The 25,473-nt window shown below is 41.7% G+C and overlaps 1 protein-coding gene across 15 annotated transcripts; it reads right to left on the bottom strand.

Annotated features, from left to right (window-relative positions):
* Positions 1 to 94: 94 nt before the first annotated feature.
* On the bottom strand, positions 95 to 24,799 carry LOC106097703 (uncharacterized). 15 transcript variants are annotated; one of them, XM_025908826.1, is made up of 5 exons: positions 21,023 to 21,076; positions 19,065 to 19,122; positions 10,996 to 11,179; positions 4,209 to 6,925; positions 95 to 3,805 (listed from the first exon to the last, which is right to left on the bottom strand). In XM_025908826.1, exon 5 carries the CDS (start codon positions 3,543 to 3,545, stop codon positions 2,022 to 2,024), a length of 1,524 nt encoding a protein of 507 aa, XP_025764611.1. In that variant the 5' UTR covers positions 3,546 to 3,805; positions 4,209 to 6,925; positions 10,996 to 11,179; positions 19,065 to 19,122; positions 21,023 to 21,076; the 3' UTR covers positions 95 to 2,021. The 15 variants fall into 15 exon arrangements, with proteins under 15 accessions (XP_025764611.1, XP_019207849.1, XP_019208488.1 ...); XM_019352304.2 differs by lacking the exons at positions 19,065 to 19,122; positions 21,023 to 21,076 and adding an exon at positions 13,606 to 13,909 and having other exon boundaries at positions 4,209 to 4,301; positions 4,442 to 6,925; XM_019352943.2 differs by lacking the exons at positions 19,065 to 19,122; positions 21,023 to 21,076 and adding an exon at positions 13,606 to 13,909 and having other exon boundaries at positions 4,209 to 4,301; positions 4,525 to 6,925.
* Positions 24,800 to 25,473: the final 674 nt, after the last annotated feature.

Raw genomic sequence — 25,473 nt, 5'->3', positions numbered from 1 at the left:
AGCTTTTAACAATTCATACAAACAACCTGCTTTTCTGGAGAAGTCTTTTATGTATTGTCTGTAGTAGGAGAGAAGGCCTAACATTTTTCTGAGCTGACCAACATTTTGTGGTTTTATACCTTTGAGTGCTTTGACTGCTTCAAAGTCTGCAGGATCCACTTTACTGCCCTCTGCAGACACTATTCTGCCCAAATAGCGCACCTCAGACTTAAACATGTCACACTTACTTGGCTTAAGCTTTATACCAAAGCCTCTCAATCTCTGGAGCACTTTTCTCACGTCCTCCAAGTGACCTTTGAACGTTTTGCTGTAAACTAATGTGTCATCCAAATAGGGGATGCAGCTGTTGTCGCGCAGCCCATCCAGGCACTCTTTCACACAGCGCTGAAATGCTTCAGGGGCATTCATAAGTCCAAAGGGGATGCGAATCCACTCATATAATCCCCAGGGGGTCACAAAAGCAGTGAGTGGACGACTTTCTTCTGACATGAACCCCTGGTGGTACGCTTTCCCCTGATCTAAAAGCGAAAACCAGGAGTTTCCACCCAAACTGAACATAATGTCCTGGACGCGTGGGATGGACTGGCGATCAGGATGGGTTTTCCGATTCAGGTCTCTGTAGTCTATGCACAGTCTTAAAGTACCATCTTTTTTTCTAACACAAACGACTGGTGAGGAGCATGACGAGTCTGACTTTCTGACCCAGCCTTGTGCTATTAAATCATGCAGGTAACTTTTCATGCAGGTAACTTGCCATGGCCGCTTGGTAGAGCGGCCATGTCACAGACAGGTATGTGCGTTTGACTGGTTCGTTGTCTTTGAGTGAGATGGTCTTTTTCAGTTTTTCAATACAGCCTATATCATTGTCTGTCTTAGAGAAAGAATGGCATTCCTCTCTGAGCATCTGTTTCGCTAATACTCTCTGCTCTTCACCCAGGTGGCTAAGATCTACAGGTGGATCCCACTCTTCACTAGAGCTACACTGGGCTTGTGTATTTGTCTGGTTAACAGTAGCTACAGATGCGGCTTTTTCAAACATCTGGGCAGGTAAAACAGCTGTAATAGTCTGAACCGAGCCAACTAACGTACGGCCTGGAATGACAATTTCATAGTCAATGGGGTTAGAGACACCTAGTGTTATGACAGGTAAAGTACCCTTCTTAACTTTAACCAAAGTGTCAAAAAACTCAAGATTGTCTGGCCATTGAGGGTTTAAGTCTGGCTCAAATATCATGACCATGTCCTGTTTAAATGGCCCTGCTGCTATACGACCCTCAACATGCATGTGGCTCTGTTTAGGTACAGTAATACAGTCTTTCTTCGTCATCACTTTGTACTCGTCAACTGTATCTGCACTAACAGCCTGTATAAACGCTTTCACCTTGTGTCTTTTGAGGCTGGGAAATGCTTTTCTCACTGTGCTGTACAGTTTAGCTTGGTCAGTCTAATTCACAATGTATTCAATGACATTGTAACCTATAATAGGGCATGTGAGCTGAAAACCTTTCATTACCAACATGGGGATGGTCAATTTCTCCGTTTGTTCAGTTCCAGAAACAAGTTGGAAGGTTGTCTCAACCCACCCAAGATATGGCATGTTGGTCCCATTTGCTGCAGTCAGGGTGAGTTCAGATGTGTCCATAATATCGGCTACATCTCTCAGCTCCGTGTGTGGCAGATAGTCCTTTTTCCATTTCTCATCAATGATCGACACCTGTGAGCCTGAATCCCATAGAGCTTGAAGCCTGTGGCCGTCCAGGAGACACTCAACCAGACATTGCCTGCCCACCAGAGATGTGACTTTGTGAGTTTTACATGAGCTGGCGGCAGTGGTACCTGAACAGTCTTATTGTCTTTGTTAGTCTTTAAGCCAGTGCATTGTCTCTTATGTTGTCTCCAGTGTTGATTCTGGCATGCTTTTGAACAATAAAGTGCGTTTTTACATGCTGAACACTGTCTCATGCCTGACTTTTCTTGTTTACAGTTGGAGCAATGTTGGGACTTGTGGATGATGGGCATGGTTAACACTCGTCCCTCGGTGGTAACCATTGCTGGTTTAAATGTTTCTCTGTATATGGTCTCATACCTCTGCTTCTACATCCAGCCTGAAAGTGTTCTCTACTCCCACAGAGGTAGCAGTGTGTGCAGCGTTCGTTGACTCCATTCTGCTGGCAAATGTGGCACCTCCTCTCACGGCGGGCTGGACTACCTGTGTAGTGCTGTACAGGATACTGAGGGGGTGGTGGTCTTTGACGGGGGCCCTGGAAACTGTAATACTGCTGTTGCTGCTGGTCCCTATCATACTGCATAACTGGTGGTGGGGCATATGACTGAGGACCAGGCACCGGCTGCTGTAGAGTCTCTTTAATCTGAGCTATCTCTGCACTGAGACCTTTCAGGGAGGCTACACCTGTCTTAAGCTCCGCTAACTCAGTTAAAAGCTCGGGTGGTATCCTAGCTTTAACTTCTTTCACAGGGTTCTTAGCAGGTGACACATCATCTGACTGCACTGCACTCACACTTGTAGCAGTCTGTGATGCTAAACATCTTTTCTTGTTTTTCCTTTCTGCCTCATTGGCACAAGCCATATTTAACCTCTCTAACAGCAGTTCATCAGGTGTCTTAGAGTCTAACAGGAGTGGCTGCATATCTATCCTGACACTGTCACTCTGGAACCCTGTGAGTATGGTGTGTAAACACATACGCTGGACTAAAGCTGGGTCGTATTTGAGTCCTGACTCTGATTCTTGGGAAGCAAATAGGACTTTCTGCTTTAGATCTAAAACTCTCATCAGGAAGCTTTGGGCAGTCTCTTTCGGGGTCTGTACCTCAGAGGCAAGTTGTTTATAGAGTTCGGTGGCGCTCTTCTCCTGGAAATGGGAGCGCAGGATGCGGCGTAGAGTCGGAAGGGTGAGTTGAGCTTTTCCCTCCAAATAGCTGCGTAGTTGTAGACCTGGCAAGATAGCCCTGATGACAGCATCTACAATGTCAAGCTCTGAGTAGCCTCTGCTCAGTCCATTTTCGATCTGGTGAGCAAGACTGGAAAATGTCAGTTTATCTTTTTGACCTGGTTCGCCAATCTGGCCTGATATTTTGAAATCTTTCTGCCAGTAAGGGCTTGGTCGTTGGGGGGCACTTGACACAGATGAGTTAGGGACAGAGTGATTAGCTTGGGAGTGAGAACTAACAGCTGTGTTAACTGCATTAGCTGTCTCCGTTACCAGTGAGGTTGCAGTGTTTAGTTGCTCTCTGTGCCCTGAATAACGTCCTTCTTTTGCATTTGGTTCAGTCTCAACAATTGTCTCTTTCATTACTTCAGCAATCTTATCATTAAACAGTTCTGACATTCCTTCATCCTCAAGTTCTGTTATACCTTCTCTCTCAATGTGTATTTGGATGTGTGTTAGGAGTGACAGTCGTGTTTTTCCGCTAACATCTATTTTCTCTGCAATGCCAAGGAACTCGCAGATTGACACTAGTTGATCTTTGGACAGAGTGTGCATTTCACGCACAACCTCTTCTCGCAGCTCTTCCACCGAAGACATTGTGGCAGTAGGCAGGAAGAATTTTACATGTACAGGTGACGCTGAGCTGAGTCGTTTTTGCAGCCCCTGATGATCTCTGGCTGGCCTCAGGAAACATGCGCTAAAACACAGCTACCAGTTCGCCTCGACAGCAACACTTTCCTCACTGCAGTCTGCCTGGGTTGTATGGGGGGATTTGGCTGGCTTGGACTACGATGTGCAGATTGTGGACACCGGACATCTAAGCAGCGATCCCAGAGGTGCCTCCAAATGTTACACCCCTGAAAACAGGGGGAAAAGAATCACGAGAGTGATTATGACTTGCGTCTCTCATGCAGTGGTTTATTGCAGTCAAAATGAACAGAAACATTTCACACTCTGCACTGCTCAATGTCACATGGTGGAAGAAAACACCAAACAATAAACCAAAATACCAAAGTGCTTACTATACAGATACCTGAGCAGGTTTCCTGACAAAATGGCTGACAATAGCTGCGTTTTTAGCTCTTGCCGTTATCTTAATGGCCACCACACAGTACAAAACTGAGGCTCAAAACCGCCACGTATATGTGCACAAAACCCGTAATATAATGCTTCTAAAGCTTACAAAACAATGAAGGATTATCTCTTAAATATCTTAACAGTGTACACATTGGAAATATATCAACTTTTAAACACTTTTACCTGAAAACAGGGGGAAAAGAATCACGAGAGTGATTATGACTTGCGTCTCTCATGCAGTGGTTTATTGCAGTGAGGAGAGCGCGCGAAAGCCCCCTAGTGGAGAATAGAGACACTACTAATCGATCCCAGAAAAGGCTTACTAGATCACTGATGTATAGATTGCAGTTCTCTTAAATAACATGAAAGCCATTGATATAACATGAAAAATAATAAACTCTTAACCATTTTCTTACCATATTTACATTATCAACTGATATGAATTATTATTAACTGAACAGTTTTATATGCAGTAGTCCTTCAACAGTAGTCCTTCAACCTGTCACATATCCAAGTAATCCTTTCAGCAATCTTCACTGCTATGGTCGTCGTCAGCATCACCCGATAGGGACCACCGTGGACTGGACCAGCACTTCCTCTCCATGGCCTTATCAAAATCCAATCTCCAGACTTCAGACTCTGCTCCTGTGGAGAAACAGAATCATCTGGCAGATCATTTGTTCTCAAGACTTCTTTATTTTTAAACATTTTAAGCATCTAATCTGCTAATATGCTCTCTCTTCTGCTTCTCTATCGTCACTACAGAAGACTAGAACTCTAAATGCTCTAACATATATAATCTCAACGAGTCAGACCGTTCTCTGTTGGAATAATCCTCATGTACATCTCAACTAATTCTACACAGTCTAACCATGTCCTGCGTCTCCCTAAGTCTTAACTTTACTGTTCCATTAGTTCTCTCTATCAACCCTGCACTTTGTGGGTGATATGAACAATGATGTTTTAATGTTATCCCTAGATGTTGTGCCATTAATCTAATCACTTCATTTACAAAGTGTGGACCATTATCACTAAACAATACTCATAGTTATTACAGTTGGACAGCTCTATAGTCCATGTGAATAATTTGTAATGGGTGACTGGGTCTGGGGAATTTCCCTCTCTTATGTCTCAAATTACCCTGAGAATTGTGCTTGCAACATATCATACATAACTTGCAAAATTTGTTTTTTAAGGGTATTTAATCTTAAAGTATAAATTACTCATCATCTCCCTCCTGTTGCGACATGGCAAAGCCCATGGCGCAAAATAGCAGCAGTCTTATACAAATTCTAAAGGCAGTATTGGTGTATCACACAGATAATAAACACCATCCTGCAAGCTCGCTCCTTCTTTAAGTCACACCTGTTTTCCCTGCAGTAGGTGAGTGGGCCTGCATGTCTGCTAATACATGTGGTATAATAGACAACGTCTACTGGTGTTGCATTGCTAAAATGTTAACATCATGTTCTCCTAAAGTTGCCTCTTTCGCGATCTTATCTGCAAAAGCATCCTCTAATGCAACTGGATCTTTCCCTCACATGTGTGCTACACATTTACAAACGGCAATTCTACTGGGTAATAACACTGCCCAGAGGCAAACATTGGTTTGCCTCTTATTTGTAGTTATTTTTATTTAATTTAATAACTGTACAATACTCTGTATATAGTAACTGTATAAGATAAAGGTCTAATCGTCTCTTACTTTACTCAGATTGCACAGAGTGTATATTTGTTAATAATTTGAATTATTTTGGATAAGGATAAGTGTAAGATAATGGGTAATTTCAGTTTTTTCAGTTTTTATAAAGCAAAATTTCAGTTTTTGCTTTATAATTTTGTTTAGCGTAATTTTTACGGTTGTCACACCTCGTCTCACCCACTGCTACAGTATATTTCTATGTAAATATACTGTAGCAAATGTATACTGGCTATCAGTGTATATTGTCACATCTTGTTTCTCTGCAGCTTAACACGCTTCCGTTAAAGCTACTATCCCTGCTGCTCAAGCAAATATGAAACATGCTAGTTGTCCTGTACAGATAACTTTCTCACTATCTACTACAGTAAAACCTGTTTTAGTCTGTCCCTCTGCTGTTGTAAAAACTCAAACCATCAACAAACCAAACCTTTCCCTCACCAAGTGGCACATCTATTAAGTCATCCCTCGGCTTACACTCCTTCTCTACGCTCATGAGAAGTGCCCTCTTCTTTCGTTGGCAAAAGGTTTGACGGATTCAGAATTGTGCATCACTTTATGGTAATATGTGGTTGTGAGAGTAACAGTAACATTAAAGACAAGCGTCTTGTAGGTGACAGAAATGTAATTTTAGCCTGCAGTAGTAGACATCTACCTCGTGTGGAACTAACAGTGTCAAAAAGGTGAAAAACTATATCCTGAAACATTGTACAGCTTAAGCCGCTGCACATACTGATCACACGCATGGAGGTAAAGCACAAGGAACTACAGCTAATCTTTTAGGATAGTAAGTTACTGGCTTCACTTGTGGAAAAAGTGCTGTTAGTTATTTCACAGTCACCTGGCATTTGTGCTGTTCACAGAACCACAAGTCCATCGCTGGACCTCCTCTGCGCTGTCACTTTTTGGAGCTCGGCACACTCCCTCAGATTCTCATGTTCCAACGCTGCTGAAGATTTTAAAGGCAGAGCACGTCGTACACCTTAGTAGTCTTCCTCAACGTCAACGTCGAAACTCTTTTATCCTATTCAAGATTCTGCTGTGCAGAGTCTCCTCATAACGATCTCCTGGAAGCCCAGTAGCACAGCTCTCTGTGCTAAAGGTGATCTCCGATCCTCCTGAAGACTCTCTCCAGGCCTCAGCTTCCATCTTATCGATGATCCTCTCAGTCACTCCTTCTCGTCATGGCACCTCACGACATCTGCAAATTAAAATGACACTCCTCTCACCACATGGCTTTCGCCATGTGTCAACTCCCCTATGAGACATGTACATGAATATTGCACAGTCTCCCTAAAAAAAAAATCTCCAGGGTTTCCCACTTGGAGCAGCCATACTCCAACCTGTAACTCTGTGTAAAAACATCAGTCAGCAATTAAATGTTTAGCTTGTCTAACTCTCAGCTCCACCTGGAGCCTGTATCCTGGAAGATAAAGTCTTTAAGTTAAAACAACTACACATTTGCAACCAACTATAGATCATAAGAGTAATAAAGTATTCAGCATAAAAGACAAATATCATGTGCAGGTTTTCTCCAATCATTAAATCACTATTATTGCCATAATTTGTCCCAAATCATGAATCATCCCAATTTATTCCACAATTTAATCGGTGACTTCCCTTAAGCAATGTCACTCCACTCATTTTTATCACTGTGAGCTTAATAGTGGCTAGCTAATGAGCCCCATATTCAACTATTCTGTAACCACTGCACATTTGTTCAATTGTCACTTGTCTGTCTGTGCTGAATCTTTTACAAGCACTCTTAAAGAAAAACAAACATTAGCCAAACACACGGTTCATCCTGGTGGTCAGGCGTCGGCCACCCAGATTCCAGAGATGCTGTAAAAAAGAAGTAACACTGGTTTTAAACACGGTGTCACTCTATTCACTTTTCCCCTGCAACATTCATATTTTCTCCAACACAGTGTAATTTAATCACCAACACACAGCCTGTAACCAGTTTTCTTCACACAAAATCTCAGTAATCCTGTGATAGAAAAACATCTTTAAGATGTGTCCTACTACAAATCACATGATCGAATGACATGATTAACCATCTGCTGTAAAAAGAAATTTAAATGTCAGCGCTGCGCATTTGTATACACTCTTTCTCACAGTCATCTCTGTGAGCAACACAAAGCAGTTAATAACACACCCATAGTAAATTCACAGACACAGAAATTTTTAAACTAAAAAAGGTTACATTTGCAGAGTTCACATAGTCATGTGACCCAAGTTTCCTCTTGTGGTCTCCTTCTGTTCCTGCAACAGAAGACACACACAGAGATGCGTCCACACCTTTGTCAGGTGGGGGTTAACTTCACACAATGGTGTTAAGTCAGTCAATCTTGTCAGCTTTTGTCAGTCAGTTTTTCCACTCATTCTTTCATTCTTTGCTGATAGTGGAAACTATCGTCGAATTCCGTTTCCACCCACAGCAAAATGACATCATTTCAAAAGGAAAAAGAAAAACTTTAAATCGGATTACCTCTCTGAATCCCTTTTGGCAGGGACTTGTTTTCTGATTGTCCCAAATAAGTGGCTTTCTCCTAAGCCTATTTAAATTTTTGGAGAAACTCACTTTTACAACAGTTTTCTTGACGACGAGTCGTATAGCATTTCTGTTCTAATCGTGCATATGTGCTCAAACAGAGATCATCAAACGAAACTTTCAGTGCACCATGAAAGTAACAAAATAAAAAGAAAAGAAAGAAAAGAAAGGAAAAAGGAAAGAAAGGCCTTGTTTAAATCATGACACGTGTTCTTCATGCCAGGGGGATAAATCATAACAACCCATTTGGCAGGCTCAACTTAGTAACAAAAGACAAATCAACAGCTAGATCAATTTCAAACATTCATCCAATCAGCCACACACAACATACAGCATAACACTGTTGTCTCATCACATAATAAGTTTCTTCTCATGTAACCAAACGTGTGCCATGGTAAAACTTCTTCACACACCAGAAACTCACAATCAGCTCACTCATTTAAAACCCCTCATCAGCATTCTGTTTTCTCCCTATGATGCGGTCATCTGTCCTCCTATAATATTCAGTCCACTAGTCTATGTATCACTTTCATCTTACTAGTGACTTGGACAAGATGACAAACAGAATCTCATGCTTAAGATGCTGTCTGGTCTAGGGCTGAACGAAATATTGCATTTGCGATAATATCGCGATATGATCAAGTGCAATTTTCTAACCGCAAAGGCTGCGATTATACTCTGTTTACGTGACATGCGCGAGTAAAACATGTCCAAATTCATGGGCTGCATCCTCCTGAGGCCGCATTTGTAGACCGATTACGTCACAGCGACGCGCCGAAGGCTGTCCAAATTCATAGGCTGCTCCGAATGCAGCCGACAAATGGGTCCTCATTTTCTCCGAATTTGAGGATGGGTCTGATGTATCCTTCTTTGCCCACCATATCCCAGAATTCATAGCGCGGCCCAGCCAAACTCTAGTTTCTGGTAATGGCGGCCGGTACTACGTTTTAAAATTACTCATATTAATTTTTCTGGGTCACAAAATAAACTTTTAACATATTTTCAGGCGAGAATATGGGTGTGTAAACTTCAAATATCTGCTCGGTTTATCAAGATATCGCATATTTGCAAAACTGCTTCGACGTTTTCGGAGACACCTGCTACCCACCAGCTTGATAGCGAGCCGGGAGCTCGAGGGTCACTGAAGCCGCTGAGAACGGCACAACTCCCGGCACATCATTTTCAGATCACCGCGGACTTTCGCTACTCAGGTTAAAAGTAGTATATAAGTACCTGAGACAACCTAAAAATGTTATTGTTTGGCTTTTTCAGTGTTTTGTTTGTTCGTGAGTAAATCGGTTTGGCTGAGATTAAAGTTATTAGATTAGATTAGATAAAATAAAACTTTATTAATCCCCCGAGTGGGTTCCTCCTTGGTTTTTATACAGCTGACTAAACGTCAAACAGAAAACTGATTAGGACCCGACCCACGTAGACCGCGAAGGCCGGGTCCTCAGGAGGATGCAGCCCATGAATTTGGACACGACCACACCACAGAGGCTGTTCACCTCATGTCATCATAACAGAGGTCTGTCTTCCAGGAAAGAACAGTTTAAAATTAATGTAATATAGTATTGGCCATACTATATGATGTATTGCTTGTCTTTGTTTAATAATACAGAAGACAAAGACCTTAAAAAATAATCGCATATCGCATCGCAATCGCAATATTGGGGCAAAAAATCGCAATTAGATTATTTTCCATAATCGTTCAGCCCTAGTCTGGTCTTCATGAGTATCATTTATTGTGTATGTGCATGTAGGGTTAGTATGGTTGATGTATTTTCTGTATGTTTTTGTGTTCCTCTCATCACATTTTCATTAATCTCATCACTGCTTAAAACAAAACACATCTCTCTCTCTCTCTCTCTCTTGTTTATTTTTTAACTGTCCTTTTCTCCAAAACAGAAAATAGCATTACAGCTGTTTCAGGCTGAGAAACACCAAACACTCTTTGTGTTATCATTCATCCACACAACTATGTTATTTCTTTGTCCGCTGGGCAGGTGACCTACAGAATCACGTCTGCCCCAGCTGGACACCTTTTCACACACACACCGTGACGTCAGACACACTCACACTCACTTCTGCTTAGAGCACAATTTCACTTCATTCTTCAACGATCCACACAACACGTGCTGCCCAATAAAAACTTTGCAGTGTATTTCATCCTCTTTCAAGGCAGACTTCTTTTATGTTTGCAGCAGGCAACGCGACTTACACCAAAACCCAGGCTACGTGTACACAACAGGTCACAGAATTCCATTAACACCGCTTAGGTTTCCTTCTGTGCTGCTGCGTTCACTTACTGGCACTCACACACATATACGCTCATTCACACTCTTTTTAGGCCCATAATCCCCCTTACTGCGGCGAGCTCTTTCCTCCTTACCATTGGTGGAGAAACCATACACTCAACGCCCTTAAACTGCGGAGAACCTTTTTTTTTTTTTTTTTTTATCTTTATAGAGCTCTATCCTCCTTTCGGTGGAGAAACCGTCCTTACCCTCCTTCTATTCGGTGGAGAAACCTCTTTAAACCTCCTTCGGTGGAGAAACCGACTTAACCCTCCTTAAATAAATCAAAAAGATTAATAACAAAACGAAAACACTGGCGGAGAAACCAGGCAGCTTGTGTCTACACGCACAGCTTGCGCACTCACGTACCTGCTTTAACGCACGGGCACATAGCCGCTCTCTAAGGCCTTCTGTACTCACTGTTCGTGTTGTTTCCGTTCATGGGAAGAGTCTCTGTTCCCCATCAATCGCCATCCAGAGTGCATGTGAGGGGTGGAAAGTGTCCTTCACACGTCGGATGATGTGTTTGTCGTAGAGTTGGGAGATGGGCGGGAGAGGGCCTCCAATGATCCTCTCTGCTGTCCTCACTATCCGCTGCTGACCTCTGAAGAAAATGAAGACAATCAAAATTCAAAAGCCTCAACAGTAGAGAACACTTTGGCCTTTTCACATTTACAGTCTCTGATGCCCCGTAACATTAATAAAAATAAATAAAGTTCTTTAGTTAAAAAGAACTTTTTAACTAAAGGTTTTTAGCTCGTGGAATTTACAGATGAAAACATGAATATATTTAATGTAGAGGGTCAATATGCATAAATAATTAAATATTTAAATAATGAATGAAAGGTCTCATTAACTAATGTATTCTTTATAGTTAGTTTCATCATTTACAGTTAATAGTAGAATATTATTTAGTCAATTTTAAAAAAAACAAAAACAAAAAAAACCATACCTATTAAATTGTTTCACTATTTCAGTAGTTATTTCATGGTGCCTGTGCCATAGCACCTCACCCATCAAACACAGCCTACTTAGCAGGTACACAAAGTTCGCAGTGAGACAGCAGCTTGGCTGTTTACTGCCTTTTCACCCTAATGTTAACAAAGAAAATAGTATATAACAGCGACAGAATGGGTGTTTTCTTATTTTTATTTAGCAGACTGATTAAAATAGAGAGAAAAGAGTTGGATAAATATTTTTAAAAACTGATAATATGATCATTTCTGATGCAGTTTGATATCTCGATATAGGATATCCACGAACTGCACCAACATGCTGCTCCAGATGACAATGCTATCACTTTCCTCATTGTAATAAAATATTGTTTTAATAGTTAGTTTAAATTGAACGTGCACTAGTAAACAAGATTCAGAAATTATTCCATTCAAAAGACTTTAATAGTAAATATCATTTCAGTGAGAAAATCTCACACTGAAATTACAATGTGAATAACATCAGTAAGAAACTGTTCAAACAACAAATGTCCTGCAAAAGCTAAACTGTTCCTGAAAGTTAACTATTATTATCTTTCAGAAACAAGCTACAGTTTGTAAGCTTTGTTTCCCTATCCTTTAAAACATACATACCTATTACTGCCAGCCAAACTATCAATATTGTGAGAGGAGGAAAATAATACAGGGCTCACAAACCAGAAGGAATAACATAAAACTACATGTATTTCAGGCATTGGGTCTAAAATACAAAATCCTCGATTTTAGAAGCTAAGCGAAATAAATATCCATGATGAAAGGCAACTAAATATCTTGAAAGGCAGGGAGAACACAAGAAGAGGGCAGGACCACAGACTATTAATACAAACTGACACACTTGGACTAAGCAGGAAATGGGAAACAGGTTTGGAACAAGGAACCCCTGAAGACAATTAAGAAAGCAAAACAAAGGAACCTTGAAAAGCATATAGAACATTTTTCAATATTTGCATTTGCAAATATGTTTGTAAATATCCTCTTTGTGCCAAATTTGATGAATAAATATTAAGCACCTGTTCACCTGACATATTCGGCAACTATTTAAGTTTAGCCATTTAAAGAGAACATGTGCAGTATAGGTTGGGTTTAAACTTTTAATTTGGGCAATTTAAATTGTATCATTATTATTATTATTATTAGTAGTAGTAGTAGTAGTAGTAGTAGTAACATTATAATTATAATTATTATTATTATATTTACTGATAACTGTACACACTATACCAAAAGGACAGCATACTGTTTTGTCCTACGTGGTGCATTGTTCATTAGTCTAAACACCAAATGGCAACTCCTTGGCAAATAAATAAATAAAATAAAAATGATGAAATAAAATGATGCGACCAAGACAAAACCTGTGGTATTTTGTAAATATGACAAACGCGAATTCACTGTGTATAACTTTATTAGCAGTGTCCTCCAACAACATTGAGACTAACGTCCTCCTCTCTGCCCCTTTATGCTCTCTGGTCGCTATGGTAACGCGTAAATATTTCTTTAAAAATAAGACACACAACTACTACACGGAAAAAGACCCAGGGAAACCGAGTTAACGACAAAAGCAAAAAGAAACCCTGAAAACCATAAATTTTACGCTGAGCCTCAACTCTCGTGGTGCGGTACCAAACGACGCACGGGCCGGACCGGTTGGGGACCGCTGATTTACACAGTATATTCAAGGTTACGTTACGTCAGTCCCACCAATCACGAGTTGCAAAGCGAGAAATACATTTGACACTCACCGCGTTGTCCAATTAAAACTCTGACTTGTGTTTGGTGGTTGTAGAAATCTTTTTATGAGCTTTTAGCTGAGATTGAGAAGTCTGAGTGCACCACACATGCCTGTCTATATTTACACAGCAGACCTGGCATTACAGCCGGTAAAACCATGCGCAGTTGCCCCCGCCCGGTATCGCGGGCCTTGCCCTAGGTTAGCTACCTGACGCCATCTTGATAGCAGCGCTATCAAATGCTAAGACTAGCTAAAAGTCCATGGTGCATAATATACACATATGCTACATTTCATACCCCAAAAAACGCTTACCTGTATGTTCTTAACCCTTTAGCGCATCCATTAGGCTGCTCCGAACACGAGGACATTTAATGTTCAAACATGTCTTGCTTTGCATACTAATAATCAAGGAACTGACCTCACTGTTCATTCACTGGGCTGGTTTCAGTTATTGTGCAAGTGTACTGTTTATAAGGTTGGGGAAAACCTGCAGTCAGCTGAGACTGAAGTCCCTTGGATGAGTGACTAAACGTTTCTCTCACTGAAAACAGAATCAACCTTTTGGAAAGGTTTAAACCGATGACTGTTGGTTTAAACACCTACAGCGGACGGCCTTTAGGCACCGCCCAGCCAAAATGTCATGTGACCTTTTCTTTATAACATCATCACTCCTTGGTTTAGAGTGATGATGTCATAAAGTCAAATTTAGAATCTTAAATCCTTTGAAGTTTTTCCTTAAATAGGACTGAGAAGCAGCAATTTTTAGTCAGTGTTTTCACAGCATTCAAACATTCACCAGAGAAACATCTGAAAACCTTTTCAAAGTCACTGTAGTGTATACAGCCATGAGTCCACAAAAACACCAAAAACGACAAAACACATCCCTGTCCTCTCTTCGCTCTGTCAATCAAATAAAAAAAGTTGTAAAACGCCCAAAAAGAATACAGAATAAAAGAAAAAGAATCTTAAACATCCGAAGGGCATTAGAGACAAGGAGGAAGGAAAATTACGATCTACAAAACAAACTTAAACGAGCTGAAGAAGAGATGCTTGGACTTCAGGAGAAGTGCATAGAAATGGAAGCACAAATTAAACGCCAGCCTGACATAAAGATCATTAATGAAGGCTGGGGAATCAGGTATGGTAAAGTCCGAGATGAGCACTGTTTCCTGACAAAACAGTACAGGAAACATGAAGGTCTTATACAACAAATGTCCAAACTGTTTGAAGCAGATAGTGCTAATATAGACAAGTTACAAGAAGAGCTCAAACACGAACACAAAATTAATGAGGAGCTCCAAGAAAACCTCTACAAAGCGCTGGAAAAAAATAGAGAAATCCTTCAACAGAAGGAAGAACAAGACATGCAGTGCAAACTCAAAGACATTGAGGAAAAATACAGAGAGTCCACAATGGCTGAATTTCAGACTGCAGTCTCTGTCCTCATTACTCCAGAGAATATCTTACCTGCTGTCAGTGAGTGTTTCAATCGGTTCTCCCGAGTACAATGGGGGACGATTGAACATGGAGTCTGGGACTCTGATCTCCAAGCAGCACTGGCTGACATGATAACTGAAATAATTCAGACAGTTTCTACTGGCATCCTGAATTCGGCACTTCCCGTAGTTCAGAAGTTTATGACACATGTGTCCCAAACAGATATTAGCATACCTGTGGTAAAAATAGCTCCGTCGCTGGGAGACTCTCTCTCAATGAGCATTGCCATCTCTCTTAACATCCCCCATGACAAGTATGAGTCCATTAAGACGCTGACAAAACTGATTGAAATGGAGATTTCAGAAAAGGTCAACTCGGCTGTGACTCTACTTTTAAACAACCTGGATTTACGGTCAGATCCCGCTGTTTATGTCAGCGGAAAAATTACATGCATAAAAAACCTTCGACGCATGGTCTCTCATGCAGCCTCGTATCTGAAGAGATGTGCAGGTAAGCTAAGCTGCCTGTGCATGCGAAAGGGGGCCAGTTCGAGTTCCCCTAGTCCCTCTGATTCAAGTGCAGAGAGTACTAAATCAAAGATCCGTGAGAGGGTGACACTTGATGAGGTCAGCATTGCTCTCACCAAATGGAGCACAGATGCAGCAATCACTGAGGACAAAATGGAAAGTCTAACCAAAGTGATCGCAGCTGATGCTGTCAATAAAATACTTGACAATCTGAATTATTTAGCTGAAGATGCCACAGGAATAGAGCAGTGCACAGATGCTGTGGCTGCTGAAAGTCTGCAGCCTCCCAGCACGCCAGAAGAAATAGCTGCAGCTGATATTGTCAACACAGTAATTGATAATCTGCAGTCTTCTGATGGTGAAGATGTCACATCTAGTAACAAATGTGGCTCTTGCAAACCTTTTAATGTGCAGCTAATTATCCAAAAGGTGAAAAACTTTTTTGCCTCATGCATCCCACCCCTAAAAACCAATGAACAAAAGCTGCACAAAGACCACTTCTGCAGCTTTGCCAAAAAGCAGTTTTATAAAGTGATAAGAGAGATAAAACACCTGGTGAAGAAAAACAAAAGGTTCTTCATCTGTCTCCAAGATCCGGTCAAGTCACCTGATAATCAGAGAGCAGATTCTATGGACAGCTACAGTTCTTTCTGTAGGTATGTAAACACACCAACTATGCATACCAGGTTTAAAAGTTCTTCCTCAGTTGATTTTACCAGTTTCAACCCTTATCTTGATCAACTGTTTAATAAATTAAAACAGACAAAACACCTTAACCTTATCCAGAAACCCATGAAAAACGTAAATGCATTTGTTGAAGTTGAGACGTTTTGCAGGGAGTTGACAGATAAAATTTATGACCATCTCCAGTCAACTCAAAGATATTCACTCCCTGTGATGCTACTGGGAAGAAGTCTTTCAGACTCTGTGATTTCTAGGTCTCCAGAGCCAACAGGTGAGTTACCTTTTTCGCCCGAAGTCCTCTATGTAACTGTAGAAGACTCAGTGCAAAAGTTTTTGCAAAACATTCTTCTGTGGTTAGAGAATGATGCTTTGGATGAAACTGTCCAAAGTGACAAAGTTTCTGGTGCCGTGGAAGACATCCAGGATGTGATTTTACGAGCACTAACCCCAACAGAGCAAAGAGAATGCGACAGACTGTCTGAACCAGAGTCAAGTCCAGTTTCTCCTCACAAAAATCAACCCATCTCCTGTGTGAGTGTACTAGAGCAGGACCTACCTCCAGAAAAAAGCCCTGAGCCTGAGCCAGTCGCTGACACTGGGCCTACAGAAGGTCAAAGTCAGCCATCAATCTCTAAAAACTTACAGGAGGAACCTTCAGAATTTTTTATATCACCTTTTGCTGCTGAGAAAATTGCCAAAGACTTCAGCGCCGTTCTGTTACCGAGTCTCCTCGAGAAATGCAGTTTTGACACAAGAAAGACAGTGAATACAGAAAAAAGAAAGGCCATCACCAGGCGTCTTACACATCTGGTTTTAGATAACGTCAGAAGCTCAGAATATCTGAGTGCTCTTGAAAATAACAAACTTCAGATTGTAAAGAAAATGACTAAAGCCCTTAGAAAGGAGCTTGGCTCTTTAGATCAATTCGTACATTCTGTTCTTACACCAGATGATTCAACATTTGCTCAACTTTTTCTGGCTCATCTGGAAATCATTATTGAGGTTGTACTCAATCCCCCAATGAAGTCTAAAATTGCTAGGTTCTTTCGAGCAGTGGGAAAAGCTTTAATGAAGCCGTTCAGCTGCTGCTTTAAGGGCAGCAGTGATGACTAAATGACCATCTTGACTTTTTTCCCCACTAGCATGCTTCTTTAGAGATCTTGAAGCATTTGGCCATCAGAAGTATACTTCATCTTGTCTCCCTATATTTTCTTTTCACACCCCCAACCGGCCGCAGCAGATGGCCGCCCCTTCTTGAGCCGGGTTCTGCTGGAGGTTTCTTCCTATTAAAGGGAGTTTTTCCTCCCCACTGTCGCCAAATGCTTGCTCAAAGGGGATCTTTTGATTGTTGGGTTTTTTCTTGGTAGGACAGGGGTGGCCAACTCCAGGCTTCAAGAGCCCATGTCCTGCAGGTTTTAGATGTGTCCTTGATCCATCACAGCTGATGTAAATGGCTACATTACCTCCTCAACATTTCTTGAAGTTCTTCAGAGGCCTGGTAATGAAGTGATCATTTGATTCAGGTGTGTTGACCGAGGGTGTTATCTAAAACCTGCAGGACATCAGCTCTCGAGGCCTGGAGTTGGCCACCCCGCTGTAGGGTTTTCACCCTACAGTATAAAGCACCATGAGGAGACTGTTGTTTTGCCGTGATGCTATATAATCTTGAATTTAACTGAATTTTAAAAACATCTATTATAGCATCAAAGTAAAACTAAACGACTAAAGTATACTTCATTCAAATGAATCAAAACCTGACATGAAGAAAATATTATTCAGCATCAAATAAAAATCCAAATCACAAATACATTCTGATTTTCTTGTGTTTTATTGTGTTGTCAAGTATGAAAAAAAGTGTTGCATTTGTGCGCTCTGATCATCAGTACTGGCAGTGGCGGCTATGGTTAGTGTTGCAAAAAGCAATTTCACCCCGGTTCGTGTATTCGTCAGGCCTCCAGAAAGAACACCGGGACTCAGTAGTCAATTAACAATATTTTTATTAATACACACTTATTGATTATACCTTCTAGAAGGGAGATGTACAGAACCCCGGATTTCCTCTGCAGATCTCAACTCCTTTGTCTGTTACATGCAGTTTTGTATAAGTGACCCCCCTTCTAACCCTTCTACGAGGTGCCATAAAACTAATCACCATGTTTACATGTTTGTGTGTGTGCGAGCACGTGAATGCCTACATGTGCGTGCTCCCACGTAGCTACGTGAGTGTTCGTGAGTGACTATGTGCGCCTACCTGTGTGTATGTGTGTGCACGTGAGTGAGTGTGCATGTGGGTGTGGGTGCGTAAATTAAAGCACTGTAGGTGTGTGTCTCAATGTAGTGACTTCCCGGAGGTCATAAAAACCCATCTCCGTTCCAGACCACCGTTATCAGGTCACAAATGTTGACACCCCCACCTAAGTATACCCTGAGGAATTTCCACTTTACTCCTTTTGTCTTAGTTTCACAACTCAAGTGGGGGAGGGCCTCCTAAAATCTACTTCTAAGTTCATGACACAATCAGGCCTTTATTACATTGAGGGCAGTGTCAGTGTCTTTACAATAATTCTACATTCTAACTAACACATTCCTAAACTTCTAAAATAAGCTAAACATCCCTACATTAGCTAACCCTAACAGCTGGCTGAAAACTTCATTCAAGTAATTGTTTTTTCCTTTAACGTAATTCTATGATGAAAATTCTGAAACTGTTACATAATTTATTCTGTTCATTGTTCATTTGGTGTAAAAATATAATGTTGGGTCTAAACTCATACCCCGCTGTATCCAGGACTTATTCCCATGAAAGAAAAACAAGGCTACAGCGTTCGATTGATTACTTGCGCAAGGGAGGCCTCATCTGTGTCCAGCACGAAAGAGACCCCAAATCCGGCCTCCTCTCGCTGCCTTTTATTGAGAGACAGTTCACACAAAAAGTAATGCCCACATAGTTTCTAAGACAAGGCATTGTGTGTGAACTTCTATATGTATGTAAGAGTGTGTGTGTGTGTGTGTTTAATTACAATCAATAATTTGACTGTTTTTAAGTTATACATTAAGATTTTAAACACCATTATATTTCAAGAGACAGACTTGCTAACTAGAAAAAAACATGTAGCACATTACCAGCCTTTTTCTTCAGGCCCGTCCTTGGTAGTGCAGGGGTCCTGCAGAGCAGCTCGACCTCATTCACAGGACAGAAGAGAAGTGAAACTGTGTTACCGAACACGTGACAAACATGAACTAGAAAGCGAAAATTTCAGAAGAAATTTTAAGTGTGCCTATGCCGCTGCTATTCAGTGTAGTTTGCCATTCATACAGCTACAGAGAGCAAAACTCAGAAGAGCACCCATTCTCCACCATGAACTATGGTAAAAACAAACACCGCTCACGCTTCACAGATGACAGCTTACAGTTTTGTGTAAAGATGAAGTTACTTCGTACAGCGCCGATTTGCAGACGCTGTGCACACAGGTTCATGAGCAGAAGTCCCATTGTACCACGGCAGATCCGACAATGTTTGCATGAACACGCTTTGAAGCATTACGTTATGGACCACTTTTCACACATGGTTGGTGTACCCAAACAGCCGGCTGTAGCTTTTCAACTCACAGCCCGACACACACCCAAAAAACAGCCGAGAGAGCACAGACTACGCCCGAGAGGCGTGATTGCAGGTGCCGCTCAGGTGGGTCCACCTCCCCTGCAGCGGCACTGCAGACCACGCCCCGCCACACACATCAAACACGTAAAATAAATATTTATGCACTTTTGCATTCACTTTTTGTTTTTTGTTATTTTTACACAGTGTTCTGAATGATGAACAATGGTCTACAGCCAATCTTGTGTATTATTATACAAACTTTGGTTGTAAGATTCAGATAACTATTTAATAAAAGCTAAATATTTTATATGAGAGTAAGAAAGAAAAGTATATCTTTGTGTCCACCTTTCTCTGTTAATGCCCTACCTGGCCCCCTGGCAAAAGCTTTGCTAGATCCGCCCCTGCACAGTTACCAGCTGTCAGCTACACAAAAAAAGGAGCTTGGTGTTTGTCTCTCAGAAACAGTTCATAACTTCCCTTCAACTCATTCATGTCACCTAAGGGTAAACCTGTTTCTCCATCACCAGTTCAGCTCTGATGATTCAGTAAGGACATCTGGTTTGGAACAGCCGTTTTTTACAGCTGTGGCTGCAGCAAACATCAGCTGATACTAGAAATTAAAAGCAAATGAATTCTAACAACAGCTGATCAAGCTTAAACGTGCTGCTGTTGTTTAGCGCGATAAACAAACAAGAGAGAAAAGCCGATCATTGATCAGTTTCATGACTGAAGTTTCAACAGGCGAGAGAATGACAGGGGAGGCTGTCATAAAGTTCAACATCGGTAACATCGGTAACTTAGCGTGCACACAGCTGTATACAAACTCTGTCGTGCTAGCTAGCACGCAGTACGAGTTATTGTGATTGAAAAAGTCAGCACAATGAAAATAAACTACACCTAAACTCGGTTTATATCTGACCCAAATAGAGTGCAGGTCATAACTTCTTACCTGAAATTCAGTTCACCTCACGCTCCTGCCTTTGCTTTCCCTGATCCACGATTGACCTCCGCGTTAGCAAACACCGGTCAATCGGCGGTAGCCTCACCGCCTTGTATGTCTCGTTCGCGGCATGTCCTTTCTGTCACACACCGGTGGATAGCTGCCCTCTGATGTAGCTCCACCACCAAACAACTCAGTTATTTTTTCCACATCGACCAGCATCATCGGCCCATATAAATGAAAAATAAGTCCAGCTAAGACACAGACCCTTGCCGAGCGATCGGGCGATGAAACAAATTTTAGCCACCTCACTATCAGCCAAGCCTGGGGAAGGGTCGCTAGCAGCGCTAGCCGGCTAAGCTAGCGGCGCTAGCTAGCTAGCCGGCTAAGCTAGCGGCGCTAGCTAGCTAGCCGGCTAAGCTAGCGGCGCTAGCTAGCTAGCCGGCTATCAGCAACACGTAAGAGAAATGTTGCTAAATAAACTACACCTAAACTCGGTTTATATCTGACCCAAATAGAGTGCAGGTCATAACTTCTTACCTGAAATTCAGTTCACCTCACGCTCCTGCCTTCGCTTTCCCTGATCTACGATTGACTTCCGCGTTAGCAAACACCGGTCGATCGGTGGTCGCGGCATGTCCTTTCTGTCATACACCGGTGGATAGCTGCCCACTGTTGTAGCTCCGCATTATAGCACCACCAAACAATTCAGTTATTTTTTCCACATCCAGCTGTAACTCCGATTCTGTGCGAGCATTTGCGAGAGACCGGGGAGGTGAAAGGAGAGAGAGAGTCCCCTCGCTGTGCATTTGCAGCCAAGTGCGGCAGCTAGCTAGGTAGCCGGCTAGCTGTCAGGCAGGACCGAGGTCGTCAGAGCACTGTCGCTAATATGATAAAACAAGCAGATACTTGAAGTTTACACACCTACATTCTCGCCTGAAAATATCTTAAAAGTTGATTTTGTGACTTTGTGACCTAGCTGCATTGGCTCCCTGTCAAGTTCAGGGTCCAATTTAAGATCCTAATCATGACTTATAGGGCCCTGCACAGTGTAGCTCCAACATACTTAAGTGATCTTCTTCTTTCTTATCACCCCAGCAGGTCCCTGAGGTCTTGTGACCAGGGGTTGCTGGTTGTCCCGCATACAAGGTTAAAAACAAAAGGTGACAGAGCGTTTGTATCAGTGGCTCCCAGACTCTGGGGCTATGTCCACATACGGTATTTTGAAACGCAGATTTTTCTATGCGTTTGCACTTTCGTCACACGTAACGCGTTTTCGTCACTGAAACGGAGATTTCTAAAACTCGGCTAGGGTGGATTTTCTAAACTCCGTTTTGCATTACGTGTGACGAGAAAACGGAGAAAACGCAGCGTCAAAGGTGTGCGCCTTTTTTGACGTCACAGTGTGCGCCACGTTGTTGTTTCGGTGAAATGAATTTCTACAATACTGTTACTGTTAATTTTACTCTCTGCAGTGTTTAAATGCTTACATATACACACACAGTTACTGTCCCTCCACACATACCACTCGGTTCTGCTTCTATGCCCCATCTTTGTTTACTATTCCACGAGGCTTCTAGACTTCTGATTGGCACATTCTACACGTTAGGAATAGCGCCACTGCTGCTTTGCATGTTCTAGCAGCGTTTCCTTCATTTCTGCCTTTACGTTGACGGATTTTTTTAAACGAAACGAAATCTCGTTTCAAATACCGTGTACGTGTGGACGTAGCCTGGAACTCGCTCCCTTTGAGTTTGAGATCTGTGGACTCAGTCATGTCTTTTAAAAAGCAGTTAAAAACCTTTCTGTTTAAACTCGCTTTTGGTTAATTTTGTTTTGTTTTGGATTTTAATGTCTGTTTTCTGCCTCTGTAAAGCACTTTGTGATTTTTATCTTGAAAGGTGCTATATAAATAAAATTTTACTTACTTACTTAGAAACACTAATAAAAGACATATAAAACGAAGTGGTGGCCGCCATTGTGTAACTCGGCAGAGGTGTGCTATGAATTCTGGGATATGGAGTTTTCCACCAAGCATAGAAGCCATTGTGTTTACCGTAACTATTCAATAGGGCTGAACGATTATGGAAAATAATCTAATTGCGATTTTTTGCCCCAATATTGCGATTGCGATGCGATATGCGATTATTTTTTAAGGTCTTTGTCTTCTGTATTATTAAACAAAGACAAGCAATACATCATATAGTATGGCCAATACTATATTACATTAATTTTAAACTGTTCTTTCCTGGAAGACAGACCTCTGTTATGATGACATGAGGTGAACAGCCTCTGTGGTGTGGTCGTGTCCAAATTCATGGGCTGCATCCTCCTGAGGACCCGGCCTTCGCGGTCTACGTGGGTCGGGTCCTAATCAGTTTTCTGTTTGACGTTTAGTCAGCTGTATAAAAACCAAGGAGGAACCCACTCGGGGGATTAATAAAGTTTTATTTTATCTAATCTAATCTAATAACTTTAATCTCAGCCAAACCGATTTACTCACGAACAAACAAAACACTGAAAAAGCCAAACAATAACATTTTTAGGTTGTCTCAGGTACTTATATACTACTTTTAACCTGAGTAGCGAAAGTCCGCGGTGATCTGAAAATGATGTGCCGGGAGTTGTGCCGTTCTCAGCGGCTTCAGTGACCCTCGAGCTCCCGGCTCGCTATCAAGCTGGTGGGTAGCAGGTGTCTCCGAAAACGTCGAAGCAGTTTTGCAAATATGCGATATCTTGATAAACCGAGCAGATATTTGAAGTTTACACACCCATATTCTCGCCTGAAAATATGTTAAAAGTTTATTTTGTGACCCAGAAAAATTAATATGAGTAATTTTAAAACGTAGTACCGGCCGCCATTACCAGAAACTAGAGTTTGGCTGGGCCGCGCTATGAATTCTGGGATATGGTGGGCAAAGAAGGATACATCAGACCCATCCTCAAATTCGGAGAAAATGAGGACCCATTTGTCGGCTGCATTCGGAGCAGCCTATGAATTTGGACAGCCTTCGGCGCGTCGCTGTGACGTAATCGGTCTACAAATGCGGCCTCAGGAGGATGCAGCCCATGAATTTGGACATGTTTTACTCGCGCATGTCACGTAAACAGAGTATAATCGCAGCCTTTGCGGTTAGAAAATTGCACTTGATCATATCGCGATATTATCGCAAATGCAATATTTCGTTCAGCCCTACTATTCAATGGTTCGCGCAACCTTAAAACCTCCAATGGTTCCTGAAAGCAGCGAGGCTGTGCGCGCCATTGATATTGTCATCATTACGGTAACCAAATAAGGGTAGACAGGCTGTACCACTCCCGGCATACCACTAGAGAGAGCCAACACACCACAAATGAAGTTTGAAATTTGTTTCAATGGGACCAAAAGATGGCGCCAACACACCACAAATGAAGTCTGTTTATTTGGCGCCAAAAGATGAATTGGCCTAAATTTGCACTAAAATATTAATATTTAAAAAACTATAAAAGTCATAAACACCAAAAGTCATGACATAATAGTCCAGCTCCAGCCGCACAAAATGATCTAACATATGTAACCCTAATGTCAAAACTGTTCGGCAGAGGAGCGCGGGAAAATTTTCACTAAAATATTAATATTTAAAAAACTATAAAATTCATAAACACCAAAAGTCATAGCACACCATTCCAGATAATAAGAATAATAAATCCGAGGAATAGTAATATGTGTGCCTCTTGGCATAGGCACACATAATAATAAGAATAATAAATCCGAGGAATAGTAATATGTGTGCCTCTTGGCATAGGCACACATAATAATAAATCCGAGGAATAGTAATATGTGTGCCTCCTGGCATAGGCACACATAATAATAAAACGCCGGTGTAGCTTTCGGAAATGACTCCTCTCTCTGGTTTCTCCTCACAGAGTCACACTTCTGATGCCTGCGTTCAGACCCGCAGGGAGTCTGACAAGCGGAGCTCCAGGCTGGACCGCCGGCGGGCTCGATCGGCTGACCTGGAGAAGATAAGACGCTCGCAGCTGATGGTGGTGGACGACCACTGGATGACAGAGTACATGCGCTGTTTCTCCGCCCGGCTTAGGTAGAGATGGGCTCCACCTAGAATCCCTAAATAACAAGTTTCCTTACGTGCAAATATCAGGAGGAAATCATGTATCATTTTAATTAATAATACAGAGAGAGAACCGTGTTGCCACAAGCAAACACCGCTCGCTGCGTTGTCTCCTTAGTTGACAGAGAAATAACAAATAAAGTGAAGAAGTGACACGAAACAAATCTAATTAACTTAAAATTAATTTAATTCCCTTCTCTCTGGGATCTTAGATAACTTCTCTCAGTTACTAGCGCTTCAGCCAGGAGGGTGTCACTCCTCATATGAGAAAGGAACAGTGTTACACGAGTGTGTCTGATCATTGAGCAGCAGTTATCAGCTAGACTGCAGAGTCCTTTGGAAGATGTTTGATGTAAGATGTGCCCTTACATCAGCGTTTATCTGCATTCACGACCTTGCTGCTTTGGCTTCCTGATGAGACAAAAAGCTCTTAAAAGCAACTGTAGCAGAGGACAGACACAGCTCGCAGTTGTTAATGCGCCCCCAAGTGGTCAGAAGCTGCAGCTTTAAGCGCTAAAATGCTCCAACGCTCTTTTTTTAATTCAAAATATTTTTATTGAGTATTTGTGGATATAGTTTACAAAGGAAAAAAAGAAGACGGAAAACACAAACTGTTTACAATGAATACAAAACAGAACTTCTCATGTTGGAACATTTTTCTCCCTTATTATTTACCAAACAAGCAACGAGAAAAAAGAAAAAAAAACAAAAAGAGAGAAAATAAACGAATAAACATTTATTATGACTTGTGATGGTGTGGTATAGCCTTTCCCACATCTTCACTTGATGTCAAATTACACGGGATTATTTATGATAAACTATCGAGACAACAGGAACAGTGTTTTTTTTGCTCCAGCATCCTGTCAGAGCGAATCGCTG

Source organism: Oreochromis niloticus, linkage group LG1 (assembly GCF_001858045.2).
Source record: "Oreochromis niloticus isolate F11D_XX linkage group LG1, O_niloticus_UMD_NMBU, whole genome shotgun sequence".
In the NCBI taxonomy this organism is placed as follows: domain Eukaryota; kingdom Metazoa; phylum Chordata; class Actinopteri; order Cichliformes; family Cichlidae; genus Oreochromis; species Oreochromis niloticus.
This window is presented reverse-complemented; position numbering and strand designations above follow the sequence as displayed.

Excerpts from the sequence above, each read along its gene's own strand:
- LOC106097703 (XM_025908841.1), bottom strand. The coding sequence starts at position 3,545 with ATGTCTTCGGTGGAAGAGCTGCGAGAAGAGGTTGTGCGTGAAATGCAC.